The sequence below is a fragment of the Lactuca saligna genome, chromosome 5 (assembly GCF_052625555.1).
Source record: "Lactuca saligna cultivar CGN05327 chromosome 5, ASM5262555v1, whole genome shotgun sequence".
Lineage (NCBI taxonomy): Eukaryota > Viridiplantae > Streptophyta > Magnoliopsida > Asterales > Asteraceae > Lactuca > Lactuca saligna.
This window is the reverse complement of record NC_136421.1, coordinates 35,053,618-35,071,065: the sequence shown is the minus strand read 5'-3', so window position 1 is coordinate 35,071,065 and position 17,448 is coordinate 35,053,618. Positions and strand designations below refer to the sequence as shown.

The 17,448-nt window shown below is 38.4% G+C and overlaps 1 protein-coding gene across 1 annotated transcript; it reads right to left on the bottom strand.

Moving 5' to 3' along the window:
- Window positions 1–4,723: 4,723 nt before the first annotated feature.
- Window positions 4,724–5,305, bottom strand: LOC145045184 (uncharacterized). Its single transcript, XM_078993529.1, has one exon. It carries the CDS (start codon window positions 5,303–5,305, stop codon window positions 4,724–4,726), a length of 582 nt encoding a protein of 193 aa, XP_078849655.1.
- Window positions 5,306–17,448: the final 12,143 nt, after the last annotated feature.

The window sequence follows — 17,448 nt, the reverse complement described above, 5'->3', positions numbered from 1 at the left end:
CTTGTGGAATGGGAACAAGTTGCCACACTTTGTTTCTTTTAAATTCTTCCAGTTCTTCTTGCATTGAAGAAATCCAATCTGGTTCCAACAATGCTTCTTTGATAGATCGAGGTTCAACTGCTGACATAAATGATACATAGTGACAATGATCAGATAAATCCTTGGCAGATTGAATTTGTATACCTGCGGATGGGTTGCCAATAATTTGACCTGGTGGGTGATCCTTCGTCCATACATGTAGACGAGGCATCAGATGATCAACAGCTGCGTTAGAAGGAATGTTTTCAATATCAGAGGTTGCTTTGGATGGGGAAGGTAGTTCCCCCTGGATTTGAGAACAGCCTGCGGAATCATCTTGGCTTCTTGGAGCGAAAATGATATTTTCTTGAGTAGTTTGGAGAGGTTCCCCCTGGATTGCTGAAGGGAGTTCCTCTAGAACCTGAGAAGGTTCCCCCTGGACTGCTGATGGGAGAGAAATGATCCTTGAGTCGGTACGAGTGTCAATATTCTCTATGATTTCATCATCCGAATCCAAAGATACGTTTGACGATAAAGATTTTCTAAGAATGGGAGCTTGAGCATCATCATGTACTGGAACCTCGATGGTTGTTGTTTGAACCGGGGTACAGCTTTCCCCCTCAACTAGAGATGTGAAAGTATTAAGAAATGCTACTTCGGAAAGAGATGGACCAGAAACATCAGCTTGTTGTTGTTGAGTAGTTGGTGATACAAGAACTTCAGATAGTTTTGCCATTTCAACAGGGTCGAAAAGATCATCATAATTGACTTCAACCAGGTTTAGAGGACCTGAAGAAGTAGGAATGTCGCTTTCCATGATGGCAGTGATTTATGTAGATGGAGGGGTGTTGCGGATGTAAGAGTCATCGAACTTCACATCGAAACTTTCAATGATTAGCCTCGTTCATCTGATGAGAATCCGATAAGCAACGTCATTTATGGAGTAACCAAGAAAGATGCCTTCATCAGACATCGATGCAAATTTGTTGAGCTGATCTCTGTTGTTGATCACAAAACATCTACACCCAAAGATGTGAAAGAAACGAACATTTGGTTTACGGTTGTTGAGGCCCTCGTATGGTTTCTTGTTGAGGCGTTTGCACACAATGCTTTGGTTCTGAACGAAGCATGCGGTTGCTACAGCTTCAGCCCAGAAGTAAAGAGGAAGATGTGCGAAGTTGAGGATAGATCTGGCTGCTTCGACAAGATTTCGGTTCCTTCGCTCTACTACACCATTTTGTTGAGGTGTATATGGAGCTGAAAAGTTATGAGAGATACCTTTTAACACCAAGAAGTTGTTGAGAGGATGATTAGTGAATTCAATGCCATTATCACTGCGGATGCGTCGTGCAGGAAGCTTGATCTGCATTTCTATTTTTTTGATGAAGTTTATTAGAATCTGCAGTGTTTCGGATTTGGGTCTGAGGAAGAATACCCAAGTGACGCGAGTGAAATCATCAACTATAAACAGGTATATTTTTTATGATGGAGACTGGCTACGGTTGATGGACCGCAGAGATCAATGTGGAGTAGTTCAAGTGGTTCAGATATAGAAGAGTCAATCACCATAGGGTGACTTGCTTTTGACTGCTTACCACACTCACAAGCAGGACATAGAGTGTCATTGCTGAACTTGAGAATGGGTAGTCCTCTGACCAGTTCTTCAATTACCAAGGTGTTGATGTATTTGAAGTTAAGATGAGCGAGTTTGCGGTGCCATAACTAGCTTACTTCGGATAAAACTTTGGAGAGAAAGCATAGCTACGGTTTTCCAATGATGAGAGGGACATCCAGAGGATACATGGTGCCTTCGGATCGTTACTTGATTAAGCGGGTGCTTCTATCACTTGTCATGATGTAACAGAATTAAGCGGGTGCTTCTAACTCCACTCGATGACCTGCCTTACATAGTTGGCCAACACTGATGAGATTGTGTTTAAGGCTTTCTACATAACCAACCTTTTGTATTGAGAAGTTCCCCGTTGTGAGTACACCGTAACCTCGAATGATTCCATTCTCATTGTTGCCGAATGTAACATTTCCACCATTGCATATAGGCCTAAAATCCCGAAGGTATTCTAACCTTCTGGTTATGTGCAAGGAGCAAGCACTGTCGATCAACCATTCTTCTTCTTGATCCTCCTTGCACAAAGCCTATAGAAGTTAAGTGGTTAACTTGGGCACCCAAGCGAGTTTGGAGCCCGGAGTCACATACGATGTTTTAATCGATGCATGATGTGAGGTTGCAGGGACAAGTTTTAAGTCAACTTTCAAGCCTAGTCCTGGGTGTTTGAGATTTTTTGGAGTTTTGTGAGATTGTGGATGGTTACGAGTCTTTTGAGAACGATGAGATTTGTCATGAGAGAAGATATTTTGACACTGACATTGACACGTGAACTTTTTATCATTTCCCCTGACATTTGGCTTAGTCTGTGGTTTTGAGGAAAAAGTATGCTTTTGTCCAGTCCGAGGATTGTAAGATTTGACCTTTTAGTTTGTGTGTTTTGAAACGGTGTTTTTGCAGGTCTTGCAGGTGTGTAGACACGTGCAGGCCTTTTGTGAGGTGATTTGCTAAACTCTTGAGGTGACCTTTTGAGTGCCGGAGTTGGCAAAATTCCTTTCCAATGTTGAGTTTTTTAAAGTGACTTTGGAAGGGTCGGAGTAGGTAGAATACCTTTCCATTTTGGATTGTCTAATGAATAGACCTGAAAACCATTTGATCAAAAAGACTTATCCTTAAAGTCAGATGATTTCTGAGCAGTGTTAGAAACAGTGAACTCCTTCCTTTTTGTTTTCTTAGAAATAGTTGATTTGAAGTGATAATTAGAGAAAACATGTTTTTCTGGAATCTTTGACTTGGTACATTTAACAAATTTCTTTTGTTTTGAATGAATTTCATGTTGCTTCCCACGGGCACGAAATTCTTCTTTAAAAGCTCTTTTTGCTTCGATCTTAGGAGAACCACAGTCAGTTGCGGTTTCTTAAATCTTTTGGAGATTTTGAAAAACAGGGACTTGATTCATCCGAACTGGAGAAGTCACGACTTTGAGAATATTGACCAAATTCAAAGTTTTCGATTGGTAATTCATGATTAATTGGTTCAATAGTCACATAAATTTTGACTATGGTCTGCGGTGTAGTGCTTTGAACAACCGCAGAGTAAGTCTTGGTGGACACTTTAGTGGGACGTTTGATACTAGGTAATGGGACAGATTGCAGTTCATGACTACGGTTAGGAACACTACAGTCAGACTGTAGAGATGGGAAGTCCAATGTGACTTCAGGACTTTCTATAACAATTTCCTCATCAACTACGGATGATGTCTGAGAATCAGAATGAATTATGTTATCAGCATGCTTAGAAAATTCAGGGAGAATTTCCTCGATAACACAGTTGTTACTCAGATCATGGAGTTTACCAAAATGAGCTTGGATATCCTCAGGAAATGTTTTGTCATTGACTGGGAACAAAAAGTTGCGGTCTGGAGGGACGTAGGGACGTTCCAGTGTGAACCGAGGTGAGGAGTCCGTTACGGTTGGGTACCCATTGGACCAACCCCAATTAAAAGTGTTATCAACATTCCCGTTATTAACTAGATTCTTAATTGCTTCACATTCATTAAAAAGCTTTTAAATTAAAAGATTTAAGCATATAATTTCACTCTGTGCTAAATCTCTCTGATTTAAAGCTATTTCTAGTTGTGTTTCACTTAACATCCTAGCATCTTTTTCTAGCATCAAGTCCTTCTCTAACATTGCCATTTCGAGTCTCTTATTGTCCAAATGTCCACTAATGTGGAACATCTCCTGCGATGCGATGTTCTTCTCATCTAAGGCTTTATTGTAGTCTGTAAGGATGGCATAACATGTGTCATTGAGTGTATCTATCAAAGGTTGACAGTCATGCATGTTATAACTTAAAGTTTGAATCATAAGTTTTACTTGTTCCACAATGCTGAGAGTTCCATCTTTCGCCATATAGCAATGGTTCTTCTTTAGCTTGGTTGAGCCATCTTCATCAGCAGTTGCTACCATACAGATCTTGCCTTTTCCTTTACTGTGATCGTCTTCATCTTCATCTCCTGATGACCACACTTGATAATTTCTTTTCACTTGAGCAACATAGGCTTTTCCCTTTTCTTTGTCCTCCAGTTCTTGAGCCATTCTGATATAGAAAGCTCTGTCTTTCACTACGTTTGCCTTGCAATCCTTGGCAAAATGGTTTTCTTTGTTGCACTTGTGACATATAACAATGTCACTTTTGTCTTCTAAAGAAGTATCGGAGTCAGTTGATTGAGATTGTGGTGGTACATCTTTAGATTGTGTTTGCTGAGTCTGCGGTGGAGGGAGAGGATTCTTGGTGGAACAAAAGTGATAGTTTTGAAAGTTGCGGTTAATTGTACTGTTGGTTTTTACGAAATGAAGGTGGTAAGTGATTGAATTTTTGACTGATAAGGGCGATGGCATTCTGAAACTCTTCTTCATCATCATATTCTGAGTTAGCTTCATATGATTGCGGTGGTGAGTCATACGAGGTGAGATATGTTTGAGTGTGAGGTGATTGTGCTACAAGAGCAAGTGGACCTCCAAAGTCTGAACATTCCTTGAGTACAGTGGACTCCTGAGCTTCCAATTCTCCATAGAGCTTATAGAGGGACAACGAGTGAATCTTCCTATCTCCTTGAACAATCATTTTGGCTGTTGTTCAATGTCTTCCCAAGCCATTAAGGAACTGTAGATTTGTTTCATGATTGCTGCGGATGGTGCCCGCATTGGATAGTTTTGTGACAATCAAGTTGAATCTCTTAAAGGAGACTTCCAAACTTTCACCGGTGTGAGATTTGAAGCTGTTGAACTCATTGAGTGCCGTCGTGAGCTTCTTGTCTTGAGCTTGCTCTGAACCTTCATACAGATTTTTGAGAATATCCCAGCTCTCTTTTGCTGATTTGCAGTTTATGATAATGTCGGAGTTATCAGGAGCAACTCCACAAGAGATTTCATAAAAGGTAATAACATCATTTTCCATCTTTTCGAGATCATTTTTGGTGGGACGGTTCAAAGTTGGTTGACCTCCTCCTAGCCTTGTTGTGGCTCCGTCAGTTTGGACTAGTGTAAGGACTGGGACATGTGCTCCTTCTTCTATAGATCGCCAAACATCTCTACCAAATCTTCTGAGATATCTTTCCATCCTTTGTGACCAGTGATGATATTCATTCGCAACCTGTATTGGGGCTCGATTAGAACCACCAACACTGTTGGAGACATTTAGTGATAACGATTGTGCCATTTTTGAAGATTTTTTTTTATTTATAGAAAAGAGCTTCAATGGTATAAAAAGCTCTTCGAAAAATCAGAGTTCTGATTTTCAAAAAGCAACCATTATGACTCTGATACCAATTGTTGAGAGAAAAACTTTGAGACACACTTGAAAAAATCGTTAGAACAAGTACATAGCCAAATAGTTAATCTCAAAGGATCTGTTAGCTCAACAATAATATTAAGAGTTAGAAGTTAGTGAGTTAGATGCAGAAAAGTAAAGGAATGTAAATGACAACAATTGTGATTTCAAGTAAACACTTAAGCTGATTCATAACGAGGAATGCATTCAAACCAAGTTAGTAAGTAAGATCAAACTTAGTGATTAAGTCACAAGTGACTTGCTCCGAAGAGAGATGGTGATTGATTATGAGAGTAAGAAGATTGAGTAAGTAAGATAGAATGAGAACTTCTGAGATATGTATTAGAATTAGATGAGAGATTCTCTTCATACAGATTACACAAGAAATGAGTTCTATTTATAGAGACAAGTTTACAACTCTAAAAGTAGCCATGCAAGGCATACTGGACATTAGAGTGTTTTACAGTCAAGACAAAGTAAACTAAATGAAGATAGAGACTGCGGTGCTGAAGACTTCGGATGACAATAGTTGAGGAGATTTCTTGACTGTGGTGGCTTTGAGGCTGCGGTAGCTGAAGTTTAAGAGGGTCACTTTTTTGATTCAACACTTTGTAGCAAACCTTGCTCTTTGATTAAACTGAGTTTCATACTCATTCACAATCATTCCTCCTTGTTTAAGCTTGAGGAATTCCTTCTCCAATCTCCTCCTCATGTCTAGAGGACAATACTTCTCTAGTAAACGAGTTTTAAACATTTCCCACGCTAAATTCTCCTGGACAAACCCGTTAAGAGCTTCATATGTTGCTTCCCACCAGACCAAGGCTTCTCCTATGAGCATTGCAGAAGCATAATTAGCCTTGTCTCCATTATCCACATGAGAAATATGAAACACTTTCTCTGTGTCCTGGATCCAAGTAAGAACAATAATGGGATTGAGAACACCGGAAAACTCTGTAGCACCACTACTCTTGAAATCTTTGAATGAGGGATGCTTCACCTCTCCTTTTGAAGATTCTCCAGTGGCTTTCTATTTTCCCTTATCACCATTCTTTTTGTGTTCTTCGAGAGTCTGTCGAATAACACCAGCAAGTTTACCCAAGAGTCGCTCCTCACGAGGAGATACTGGAGTATTCACTTCCTCGGGTTGAGGACCTCCACCAACCTCAGGGGTATGACTACTAACTTGTTCAGCCATTGCTCTGCAATACGGAGTAACATTGTATTTTAGAATATTAGGGTTTATTATTACATAATACTTTTACTTATATATTTCCTATGGTTTGTATCCATATACTTACAATGATTAAGTTCATATATTGAACTTCCAATAGTTTAAGTCTAAATACCAATCTGTGGAATTTATTTCACTCAAACTACTGCTCTGATACCATGATTGAAAGACCCTCACTTTCGTATTTATGAAAAACCCAAACTTTCATACTCGACAATATAGTTACTCCAAAACATGCTACTTGCATATTCATAAAAGCAATATTTTACATTGATAAAGAGGTTACAAACTACTGGCTACAAACCGACTATTTTAAAGTGTTATATATCACATAACTTCCCAGGATTCTATAGTTTTATACATATGGGAGTGCAAAATACAATAGTTTCAAACTATTCATAAGCTTCTATCGATACAATAGTTTCAAACTATTCAAAAATCTTCTACCAGTATATAACTATACTGGATGTTTATCTCCTGCAATTTGTTAAACATTGAGAGGGTAAGCGGTGACGCTTAGTGAGTTCAATAATAGATACAATATAACATTATGCCATATATATACTTCAATATGGCAGAAGCAAAGAGGAACAAGGAACAACAAGGGAATATGTGAATCATGTGACAAACATTCCATATTAATCATTGATTTGATTTAAATATATACAATTAATGATTCATAACAATTTCCATGTTTGATATACATCAATAAAGCTTTGGCCCAAATGGCACAGAAGACATACAACTTCGGATTAACATTTTGGTAGATTTCAAGCTTATAGCCTTGTCTAACCTTCTGCCAATACCATTGAATAGAAATCATTCTCTTACAGAGACATGTTCTACATGGCCAGAGGCTACATACCAGTACCAACGTCAATCTAATTCCTTTCACTGATCACATGGTCAAAGGTATTTCTTTGCTATTAAAAATAGCGAATAAAAATAACTCGCGGAAATGACTCGGAATAATAACACTGAAAAGCACGTAGCACATATAACACATAACATACAATTGCTCCTATATATTAAACTCACCGTGAAATAACCGGGGGCTAAAATATTAATTTGGGCAGCACTTCGGCTCTAAATATCACTTTCTTCGTTGAAAACCAGGAGTTTTCTTGATAACCAGGCTCTGTGAAGGTAGGGCTTCAAAACCGAAAAGATAAATTTTTTGGGTTTCTCGGGAGTCTCGGGGCGTGTTTTGGGCTTTGGAATTGGTACCGGGGCTTCAGGGGAAGTCGGAATGTAAGAAAATATGGAACAAGGGTGAAAAATGCCACATTTCAAACATCTAACCAGGAGGTATCGCACCCGTTATATAGGTGCGAGCCTCGGATCCGAAGCGAGGGGGAGAGGAGAGTTTGTCTGCGAGGCTCGAAAAAGGTGGCAATAGGGCGAGGCTCGGTTCGGACAGGTGTGCGCTTCGCATTGGGCCAACACCTCGGTCGAATAGGGAACCAACACGCGGGTCGGATCACGAGGGAAGCATGCAAGGTCATGTGATGACTTCGAACTCCTGTGCGACACACGTCACTTCTCGGATGCTCCACGCAGTAGCTTCGTACACGTGGCTAGCACAGAGCGAGTGTGACGTGGCTAGCACTATTCATGCGAATTTTCTCGAAAAATGTGCCAAATCTTGTAAAATCCATAGCTTTCTCATACGGGCTCCGTTTTTGACGTTCTTTATATGCACGCGTAGGTAAAATTACGCTCTACAACTTTCATTTGGACTTAGTTTTTAACAGACCGAGACTGGTAAATCCGTTAAAAATTCATAACTTCTTCATCTGACGTCCGTTTTCGTCAGATTTTTTACCGTTCTACTACTAATGACGAGACCTTCAATTCTTGTTAAGGTTGTGTTGGCTAAAAATCACTCGATCTAACATTCGAGTTTTTAGTTGTCTACTGCTAAGCTGAAACTTCGAAAAATCATAACTTCCTCATACGAAGTCAGATTTTGGTGTTCTTTTTATCGAACTTCTCGGTTTAACGAATACTACGACTTTCATTTAGATTACTAAGACTAAAAAGTAGTTTATCAAAAAATCAATTTTTATGTCATTCGGCGTCGTGCCGATTTTGACGCGGATCTTCGATTGGTCATAACTTCTTCGTTATAACTCGGATGTCGATGAGGTTTTCGCCAAAATGTTTCTAATGAGATTATCTACAAATTTCAATAATAAAATTTTACTTATTCCAATACTTTCTGAATGATTCTAAGCGTATTTTTTACTTCAATTCTAGTAAGAACTATCCGTTAGAACTCAACATTCAAATTCACATAATATTTCATAATATTATTTACTTAAAACACGATTTCAAAACATGTATGTTACAAATGTCATTAACGTTTCTAATGCCTGAAGAACGTCATGTTCAGACCATCTTAGGTCATAGTATGGTTATAAGAACTCACATGGAGAAAACAAAGACACATTTACGAAGTAATATACTTTCAAGCAGTCTCATTTAAGCATTTACTACACATTTGGTTTACACGACATCTCAACACAACAAGGGTTACATTTCTAGAAACATACGTTTAAAGGGATTACATACAAATACAACTACAGTACACTATTTTCCTAGTATAGTGCAACTAGCATTTCTGAAAGGACCATTATCGTTAACTTAATGATTACCTAGCATATACGTTCGAGATATATATAATGAATATCCTATAGGCATTAGAACGTGTGATTCCACCATAGATCTTGTTCCTTGTTTGGTTGTGGGTTAATGTAACACCAGCAAAAATTAGGTCAAAAATAAATTGTTCAATGACCTCAGTTAGGATAAATAAAGTGATAGAGATCGTAACTAGGTTTCCAAAAATATAAACAACACTAAAATCCGAGTTATAACGAATAAGTTATGACCAATCGAAGACCCGTAACAATACCGGTAAAACACTGTTAAACATAAAACGAGAAATTTCAATAAAATACTTTTCAACCTTAGGTGTCTAAATAAAAGTCGTAGATATCCCTGAACTGGGAGCATACATCAAAAGGACGCCTAAATCTGATTTTGTATGAGGAAGTTATGATTTTTCGAACTTTCGGGACAGTAGTAGACAGCTAAAAAATTGAAATAGGGATCGAGCGAATTTTTGCGAACATGACCAAAATAAGAATCAAAGATCTCATCAATGGTATTACAACGGTAAAAACTCTGACGAAAACGGACGTTGGATGAAGAAGTTATGATTTTTAACGGATTTTTCCTGCCCCAGCCTGTTAAAAATAAATAATTAAAAATAAAATCAAAACTAGCTGACAGAGTCTAAATGAAAATTGTAGAGTACATTCTCACCTACGCGTGCATATAAAGAACATAAAAAACGGAGCTCGTATGCGAAAGTTACGGATTTTACAAGTTTGAGGCACACAAACCAAGACGATTTACGCCTAGCGTACCCTCGTACGCCCAGCGTTCTCGGGTGCTAGGCCTCAGTTCGTCCACGTCGCTCTGGGTCCCATCCAATGCTTCGTCTGAGGATGCAGTAAGCCATGACGCATGCGAACGCGCCGTGTAACCTCGCTGGTACGCCCCTGCCAAAGGGATGCGAGAATTTTGGGTTCCTTTGCTCATTTTCTCTCCATCTCTCGTGTTTTTACCTCGTTTTGCATGCAAGAAAGATCCTAAAGTCCCGGTTTTCATATCTAAGCTCCGAAGGATGTTGTATGCTCTTGAGATTCCGGAGAATCCCGAGAAATCCGCTTTCTCCTGTCGAAGTCCTACTCGATTATTGCCTTATCTTCTTCAACCCCCCTCTTCATCTAAGTGAGTTCATACCCCCATTTCAACGTTTTTAAATAATTTTTAAATGCTTTTAACACATTACAGAGGAGAATACAAGTAAACACACAGTTAATCTTGTGTGAAAACATCTATCTTTCGTTATACATTTCAGATTGTTTTTAATAACTATCATATGGATCTATTAACATGCAAAACATCTGACCTTACTTTACCCTCTTGGAATAAAACATGATTATAAATACTATAAACTTATTTATACATTTGCATCATATTAAGGGTAACTATTTCTCAGTATTCCATTTTTATACATACAAGAAAATCCACCTTTTATTATGCTTTTGTTAACATTGTGAAAAAGGGTAATCATTTCAGAAACAACATTATTCATTTTAATACGGGACTTAATTGAGAATCTGTGAGACATTCTTCTTCATTATACATATTAAGGTATTGCTAGAAGTCCTGTTTATAACCAGAATCTCCCATTCGGAGAACGTGACAAGTGTGTATAGATCTATACGGGACTAATGATCCCGCGCCCTAACTGCTAGCTACAGTCCCCGGGGTGACAAGTGTCATATCATTTCGATGCCTGAAGAACGTCGCTACAGGCAAATTATGATAGTATGGTTGTAAAGTCCCGAAAAACAAATCTACCAATGATCAAAGATAATCACAGATGCAAACACGAATTAATAAGCAAATATAGAACTAAAACCAAGCTTGCATACGCTTCAAGGCTATAAAACGTCTGATACAACTTGGAAGAATACGAAAGCACCCTGAGTAGCATTTCTCTTGAATAACAACTGCCCCTTTTCAGTATCATCTTCTTGATTTTTCCGAATTATTTCTTGAATATGAGGAGCCATAGGAGGAACAACTGCAATACGTTCAGCAGAACCAAAAGATTGACCAGTTGGCACATCTACTGGATATGCTTGCACATGTAGACTTATTCTTTGTTCTTCTACGTTTTTTTCAATTCAAAGTAGCTCGAAGTTAGCAGATTGAAATGTTCTTGAAGATCAGAAATCTGCTTATTTTTCACTTTCTTATCTCTTTTAACTTCTGCCAGTTGTCCACCAAGATAAGTTCAATCTGAATGAAGCTTAGACACTTGAGTATGAAGTTTAATATTCTGAGCACGAAGTTCAGCTACTTGAATATCAAGTTTAATATTCTTCTGGCTTAGCACAGAAATCTCCCTTTGTAAACTAGCAAGAGACGGATCATCATCTGAAGCACCCCCTTCGTTCATAGAAATGCTCTTTCCTTGAGAACTGGGCGAACGAAGCCGTTCTTCTGCCATGTGCAAAGCCAGCCTCTCAGAAGTAGCATCCCTAATGAATCTTGGAACTGGAAAGCCGGGTGGAGCTGAGGGGCCGCCAACATCAAAAACTAAACTAGGTACAGTTGTGAACATCTTTGTTGCATAAAGTAGTGTAGTAGCAGTAGCAATTGGCGGTGTAGGAAGACCACTGACAAAACTAGTAATTAGCTCGGATTGTCTTGCGTCAAGTCTTCTCCTCTTTGATTGAGGTTGGTCAGCTTGTAGAGGAATTACACTAACAAATGGTTCAGTTGTAGGAGAAATAGACACGGAAGGGGAACATCCCACAACTATCTCCATTGGAATCGAAGTTGACACCATCTGCTCAGAAGTTGGAGTAAGAGTTTCGCTTGAATTCCTCGTCTCAGTCGCCGGCAAAACAACATCATCGACATTTTGAAAAAATGTGTCAAGAACCTCGTTAGACACAACATTGGCACTACTATCTAAGGAAGCTGCGATATCATCATTATCAAATCCTGTAAGATCAAGATCTTCAAACGAGTCATGTCTATCATCACCGGTAATCATTTCCCTTTCATCTTGTCTTTCACTTGAGTCGTGTTCATGACTAGAAGCACTTTGCTCTTTCGGAGTTGGTGAATCTTCATCATCTTCAGTCACATCTATTACTATGTTTCGTGGAGTCGATCCCTCAGTAGATGTTTTCTCAGAAGACGTCGGTTCTAACAATTCGTATGACACTGGCGTCTCATCTAATTCTGTAAACTTTCCAAATTTCTCCAATGGATAACACCCTCGGAAGACGACTTTTCCTCTTTTGTTTTGTTTAATGAGTCCCACAATGTGTGGACCCAAAGACTTCATATCTAAAGTCTCCCCCACCTTTCTAACCTCAGGAAACTGTATATCGACAAACATTTGAATGAAGCGGGGATATTGGAGAAAAGTATCCCTCGTAGTAGCTCGGATGTTTATTACGAATTCCTCTAGGATGAACTTCGAGAAATTGAAGTGAATTCCTGCAGCCAAAGACACCAACGCACCAGTTGTGCGTTGAGAAATTTCATCAGCCCCAGACCTTCTACCCGATATGCAACTCACGAACACATGAGCTAGAAATCTCCAATACGGATGGAGCAGCTTTTTCAAAGTTGGCGGGTAGGTTCCCTCATAACTCATCCTTCGCAGTATCCTCTGAACATCTTCGATACCAATCTCTGTCGGATAGTTAGGTTGATCGTCAATCAACAACGCCTCTCGAACAAAGCTTTCATTGATCATGATGTCTCGTTCTTGCACCTTCGCCGCAACCATGAAATGGCCATCATCATCCATCTGCGTCCTCGTCGTCGCCCAAAATTCACGAACAATGTTCTGATATATCACCGGGTCGACTGTTAATGCTGATGCAACACAACATTCACGCAACCTGTGAATCATTGATAGCATATCGGAATGTATGATAGGTGGATCAGCAAGAACGATTTCCAGATTATGCATGTCCGCAAACTTGAGATTTGTCATTTGTCTGCACTAAAATACAGTTGTAAGAAACTGACACCAACAATAAAACTTATTTTGACCAAAAATAGGACAATAAAAATATGATCAAAATAGAATTTATTTATCGATGATTTATGTTTACTGCCCTCCCCCCTTTTTATAAAAACAAACGTGACCTTTTAACAATTTGGTTCTTGGGCCGTAAACTCTAGTTTACGGCCTAAAAATCACAAAAAAAAAAAAAATCTCTGGTTTACGGTCTAAATATCACAAAAATCACTACGCAATCGTTACCAAATCTGTTTACGGCCAAAAGAAACGTGAGTTATTGACAATTTTGTTCTTGGGCCATAAACTCTAGTTTACGGCCTAAAGATTACTTCGAAAAATCAATACATAATTATCACTGAATTCTTTCAAGCATTCCGAGGCAGTAACAATTCGAATTCATGGGCCGTAAACTGGGAGTTTACGGCCTATGAATATTTACTCCGAAAAGTGGCTAAAAATCGACTATTTCCTTTGAGATAATAAATAATAAGCATATATTCGTGAACACAAAGATAAATAGCATCACAATAAAATAAAATTGAGTCGAAATCGTCAACTTTCAGAGTTTACGGCCTATGCTTACGACCATAAACTCCTCGAATCAGGTTTTTTTAATTTTAACACATAATGCGACGGTGAACTATGAAACAAAATATATATTTGAGATCTATATGATGCTACCTACACGATGATGTATTTGTTTTTCCGAAAATCGAGAGAAAATTGTTCAGCAACTTGAGAGCTTTTGAGAACGAGTTTGCGGCCGGAAACTCTTGAGTGAGGAGATTCCGGCTGTGAACTCCCCTTTTTTTACCTTTTTACCTTTTTACCTTTTTACCTTCTTTACCTGATAGCTACCCAGTATTTCTAATTTTCACAAGTTAATTAAAAAATCGTTTGAGGATTAATTTAATTTCAAAATAACTAAATAAAACTTTTAAAAATAAAAAATAGAAAACCAACACACCACAATTAAAATGCTAGAAAAATAAAAATAAAAACAAAACAAATTTAAAATAAAACAATAAAAATAAAAGTAAAATAAAATAAAATAAAATTAAAATAAAATTTGAAGTTGCAAATCAACAATAAAAATCAAATAAAATAAAAATAAAATTAAAATTAAAAATAAAAGTAGAATTAAAATTAAAAAAATTTTAAACTTTAACTACTACTTCTTTTGTGATGCTTGGATCAAAGTTATTGGACGGCCTTATTCCACTTGTCGGTACCCTTATCTTCACATCTTCGTCTGACCGATTGCCAGTATTGTAGTCCACTTAAGCACGAAAAATTTGTGACATTTTTGGATCTTTTACCAATGACATGATTCAGGCATATACCTAATTGTAAATTTTTGGTAATTATGATAACTCCTAAATTTTAAATAAATTCACCTGACGACCATTTAATTGACTACAACCAGAGATATTGTTGTCCACCTAAATCGAGCAGTGAGATCTACAAACAATCTGTATGAGTTCAATTTTAAAGGTACTGGAACGTGTTTCCCGCTTCCTGATATACCCCAGCAATCAAGAACTTCCAGAGTACTCCTTACACCGGGTGAGCAGACAAGCATTCATAGAGAAGATAGATTCAGAATTTAATAACTTATCACTTAGAGGGGTTGAGAAGTAGAAAGTTGCATATGCTATGTACCAGGTCGGATTTGAGGTCACGCAAAGGAGACAGCATATGGCTAACAGATGAGAAGTATTTCACACATGTATATATATATATATATATATATATATATATATATATATATATATATATATATATATATATCCTGCAGAGAAATAGAGTTGCATATGTTGTGTACCAGGTCGGATTAGAAGTCGCGCAAAGGAGACAACATATGACTAACAGATGGAAAGAAAGAAAACGATTTTCTACAGACCTAATTTATCGGAATTTACCAGTCGCCCCATCCAACCGGAATTAAGGACATAATCCGCACATCGAGGAAAAGTTAAGCCACGGTTCCAAGTACGGGTTCGATTAATCTGACGAGTAGATTCTCATGTTTATCTTCCTGCTCAACCTATCCAAGCGTCGTGATATCAGATTAAACGAATCTAACTAGGTCAAAGTTTGTCGAGTCCTCAAATTCATTAGGTTCAACTTTCCTAGTCAAGTCCATTTTAAAATCTTTCGTGCCTACCAGCACATCGAGTACAGAGCATAGACGATTCAACTTAGGTACGTTACGCCGATTCAGGTTGCCCTTTATCACATGTTAATATCATTTCCCATCACAGTACTTACAACCGAGGTTGTTTTTGGATTTTATTTCTCCCCCTAAATTTGTGCATGGGTGAGAATACGAAACAAAACAATGCGCAAATTTAAACAAACCTAACAAAAATAAAAGAAAATGAAAATTAAAACTAATACAACCAAAAGTAAAAGAAAATGAAAATTAAATGAAAAAACTTAATCCTCAAAACGTATAATTTTCAGAAATCCCACAAGCACATCGAAACGAGCTTTGTTAAAAGGCTTTGTTAACAAGTCAGCCACATTGTTATCAGTGTGGACTTGTTCGATTCGAATTAAAGATCGTTCATAACAGTCTCTGATAAAGTGAATTTTAATATCGATGTGCTTGGTTTTAGAGTGTTGGACTGGGTTCTTAGCAATTTGTATGGTAGCTTCATTATCACAATAGATAGGGGTTTCTAATTAATTCAAACCGTAGTCCAATAGCTGATGTTGGATCCAAATAACTTGAGAGCAGCAAGCTGATGCAGCTACATATTCCGCCTCTGCTGTCGAAGTCGAGATAGTATGCTGCTTCTTGCATTGCCATGAAACTAATCTGTCACCTAGGTATTGACATCCTCCTGAAGTTCATTTCCTGTCAAGCTCACAACCTCCATAATTGCTGTCAGTAAAAGCATAAAGATTAAATTCAGAATTCTTCGGATACTAAAGACCCAATTTAGGGCTTCCTTTGATATATCGAAAAATTCTTTTAACAGCAATAAGATGAGAGAGTTTAGGATTAGCCTGATAACGTGCGCATTGACAAACTGCAAACATAATGTCTGGTCGACTTGCAGTAAGATACATTAGGGATCCGATCATCGATCGATAGAGAGTTTGATCTACGGGTTCGCCTTCTGGATCTTGAGTCAGGAGAGGTCGTTTAGCCATCGGTGTTGAAGCAAATTTAGCATCATGAAGCGCGAACTTCTCAAGAATATCTTCCACATATTTGGCCTGATGTAGAAGGATGCCGGTTGAATTCTGTTTAACCTGAAGCCCCAAAAACATGGTCATTTCTCCCAAAGAGCTCATTTCAAATCTTTTCTTCATTACACTTTCAAACTCCTTGCAAAGTTGTTGGTTGGTTGATCCAAAGATTATGTCGTCGACGTATATTTGAACAAGTATCTGGTCCTTGTCGACATGCTTGATGAACAATGTTTGATCGATAGTACCACGAGTGTAACCATGTTCGAGAAAATGCTTAGTTAGAGTTGAATACCATGCTCTAGGAGCTTGATGCAGCCCATACAACACTTTGTCCAACTTGCAAACGTGATTAGGAAACTTCGGGTCGACAAACCCTGGAGGTTGATCAACGTAGATTTCTTCCTTCACCTTGCCATACAAGAAGGCAGTCTTGACATCCATTTGAAACACAGTGAAGTTCATATAAGAAGCATATGCTAGGAAGATACGAATTGCCTCCAAGCGCGCTATGAGAGCGTATACTTTAGTGTAATCAAGACCCTCGATCTGTCGAAATCCACGAACTACCAGTCTAGCTTTGTTTCGCACAATGACCCCTGAATCGTCCTGCTTGTTACGATAGACCCACCGTGTGTCAAGAGACTTTTTGCCCTTTGGTAACTCAACTAACTTCCAAACACCAAGTTTTTCAAATTGATGCAATTCCTCATGCATTGCATCCACCCAGCTAGGTTCATTTACAGCCATTTCAACATTCTTGGGCTCGATTTGAGAGATGAAACAGGAATACAGACATGTATTAACGTCTCCACTCTGACTTCTAGTTTTGACCCCATCCTCTAGCTGGCCGATGACGTTTTCGATCGGATGATCGCGTTGAATTCTAGAGGGTATTTCTTGGCCGATATCGTTTAACGAGACAGGAAGAGTGTGAATGTTGATTCCTCCTTCATGTGCTGGTTCGGC

Coding starts and splice junctions, on each gene's coding strand:
- LOC145045184 (XM_078993529.1), bottom strand. CDS start 5,305: ATGGCACAATCGTTATCACTAAATGTCTCCAACAGTGTTGGTGGTTCT.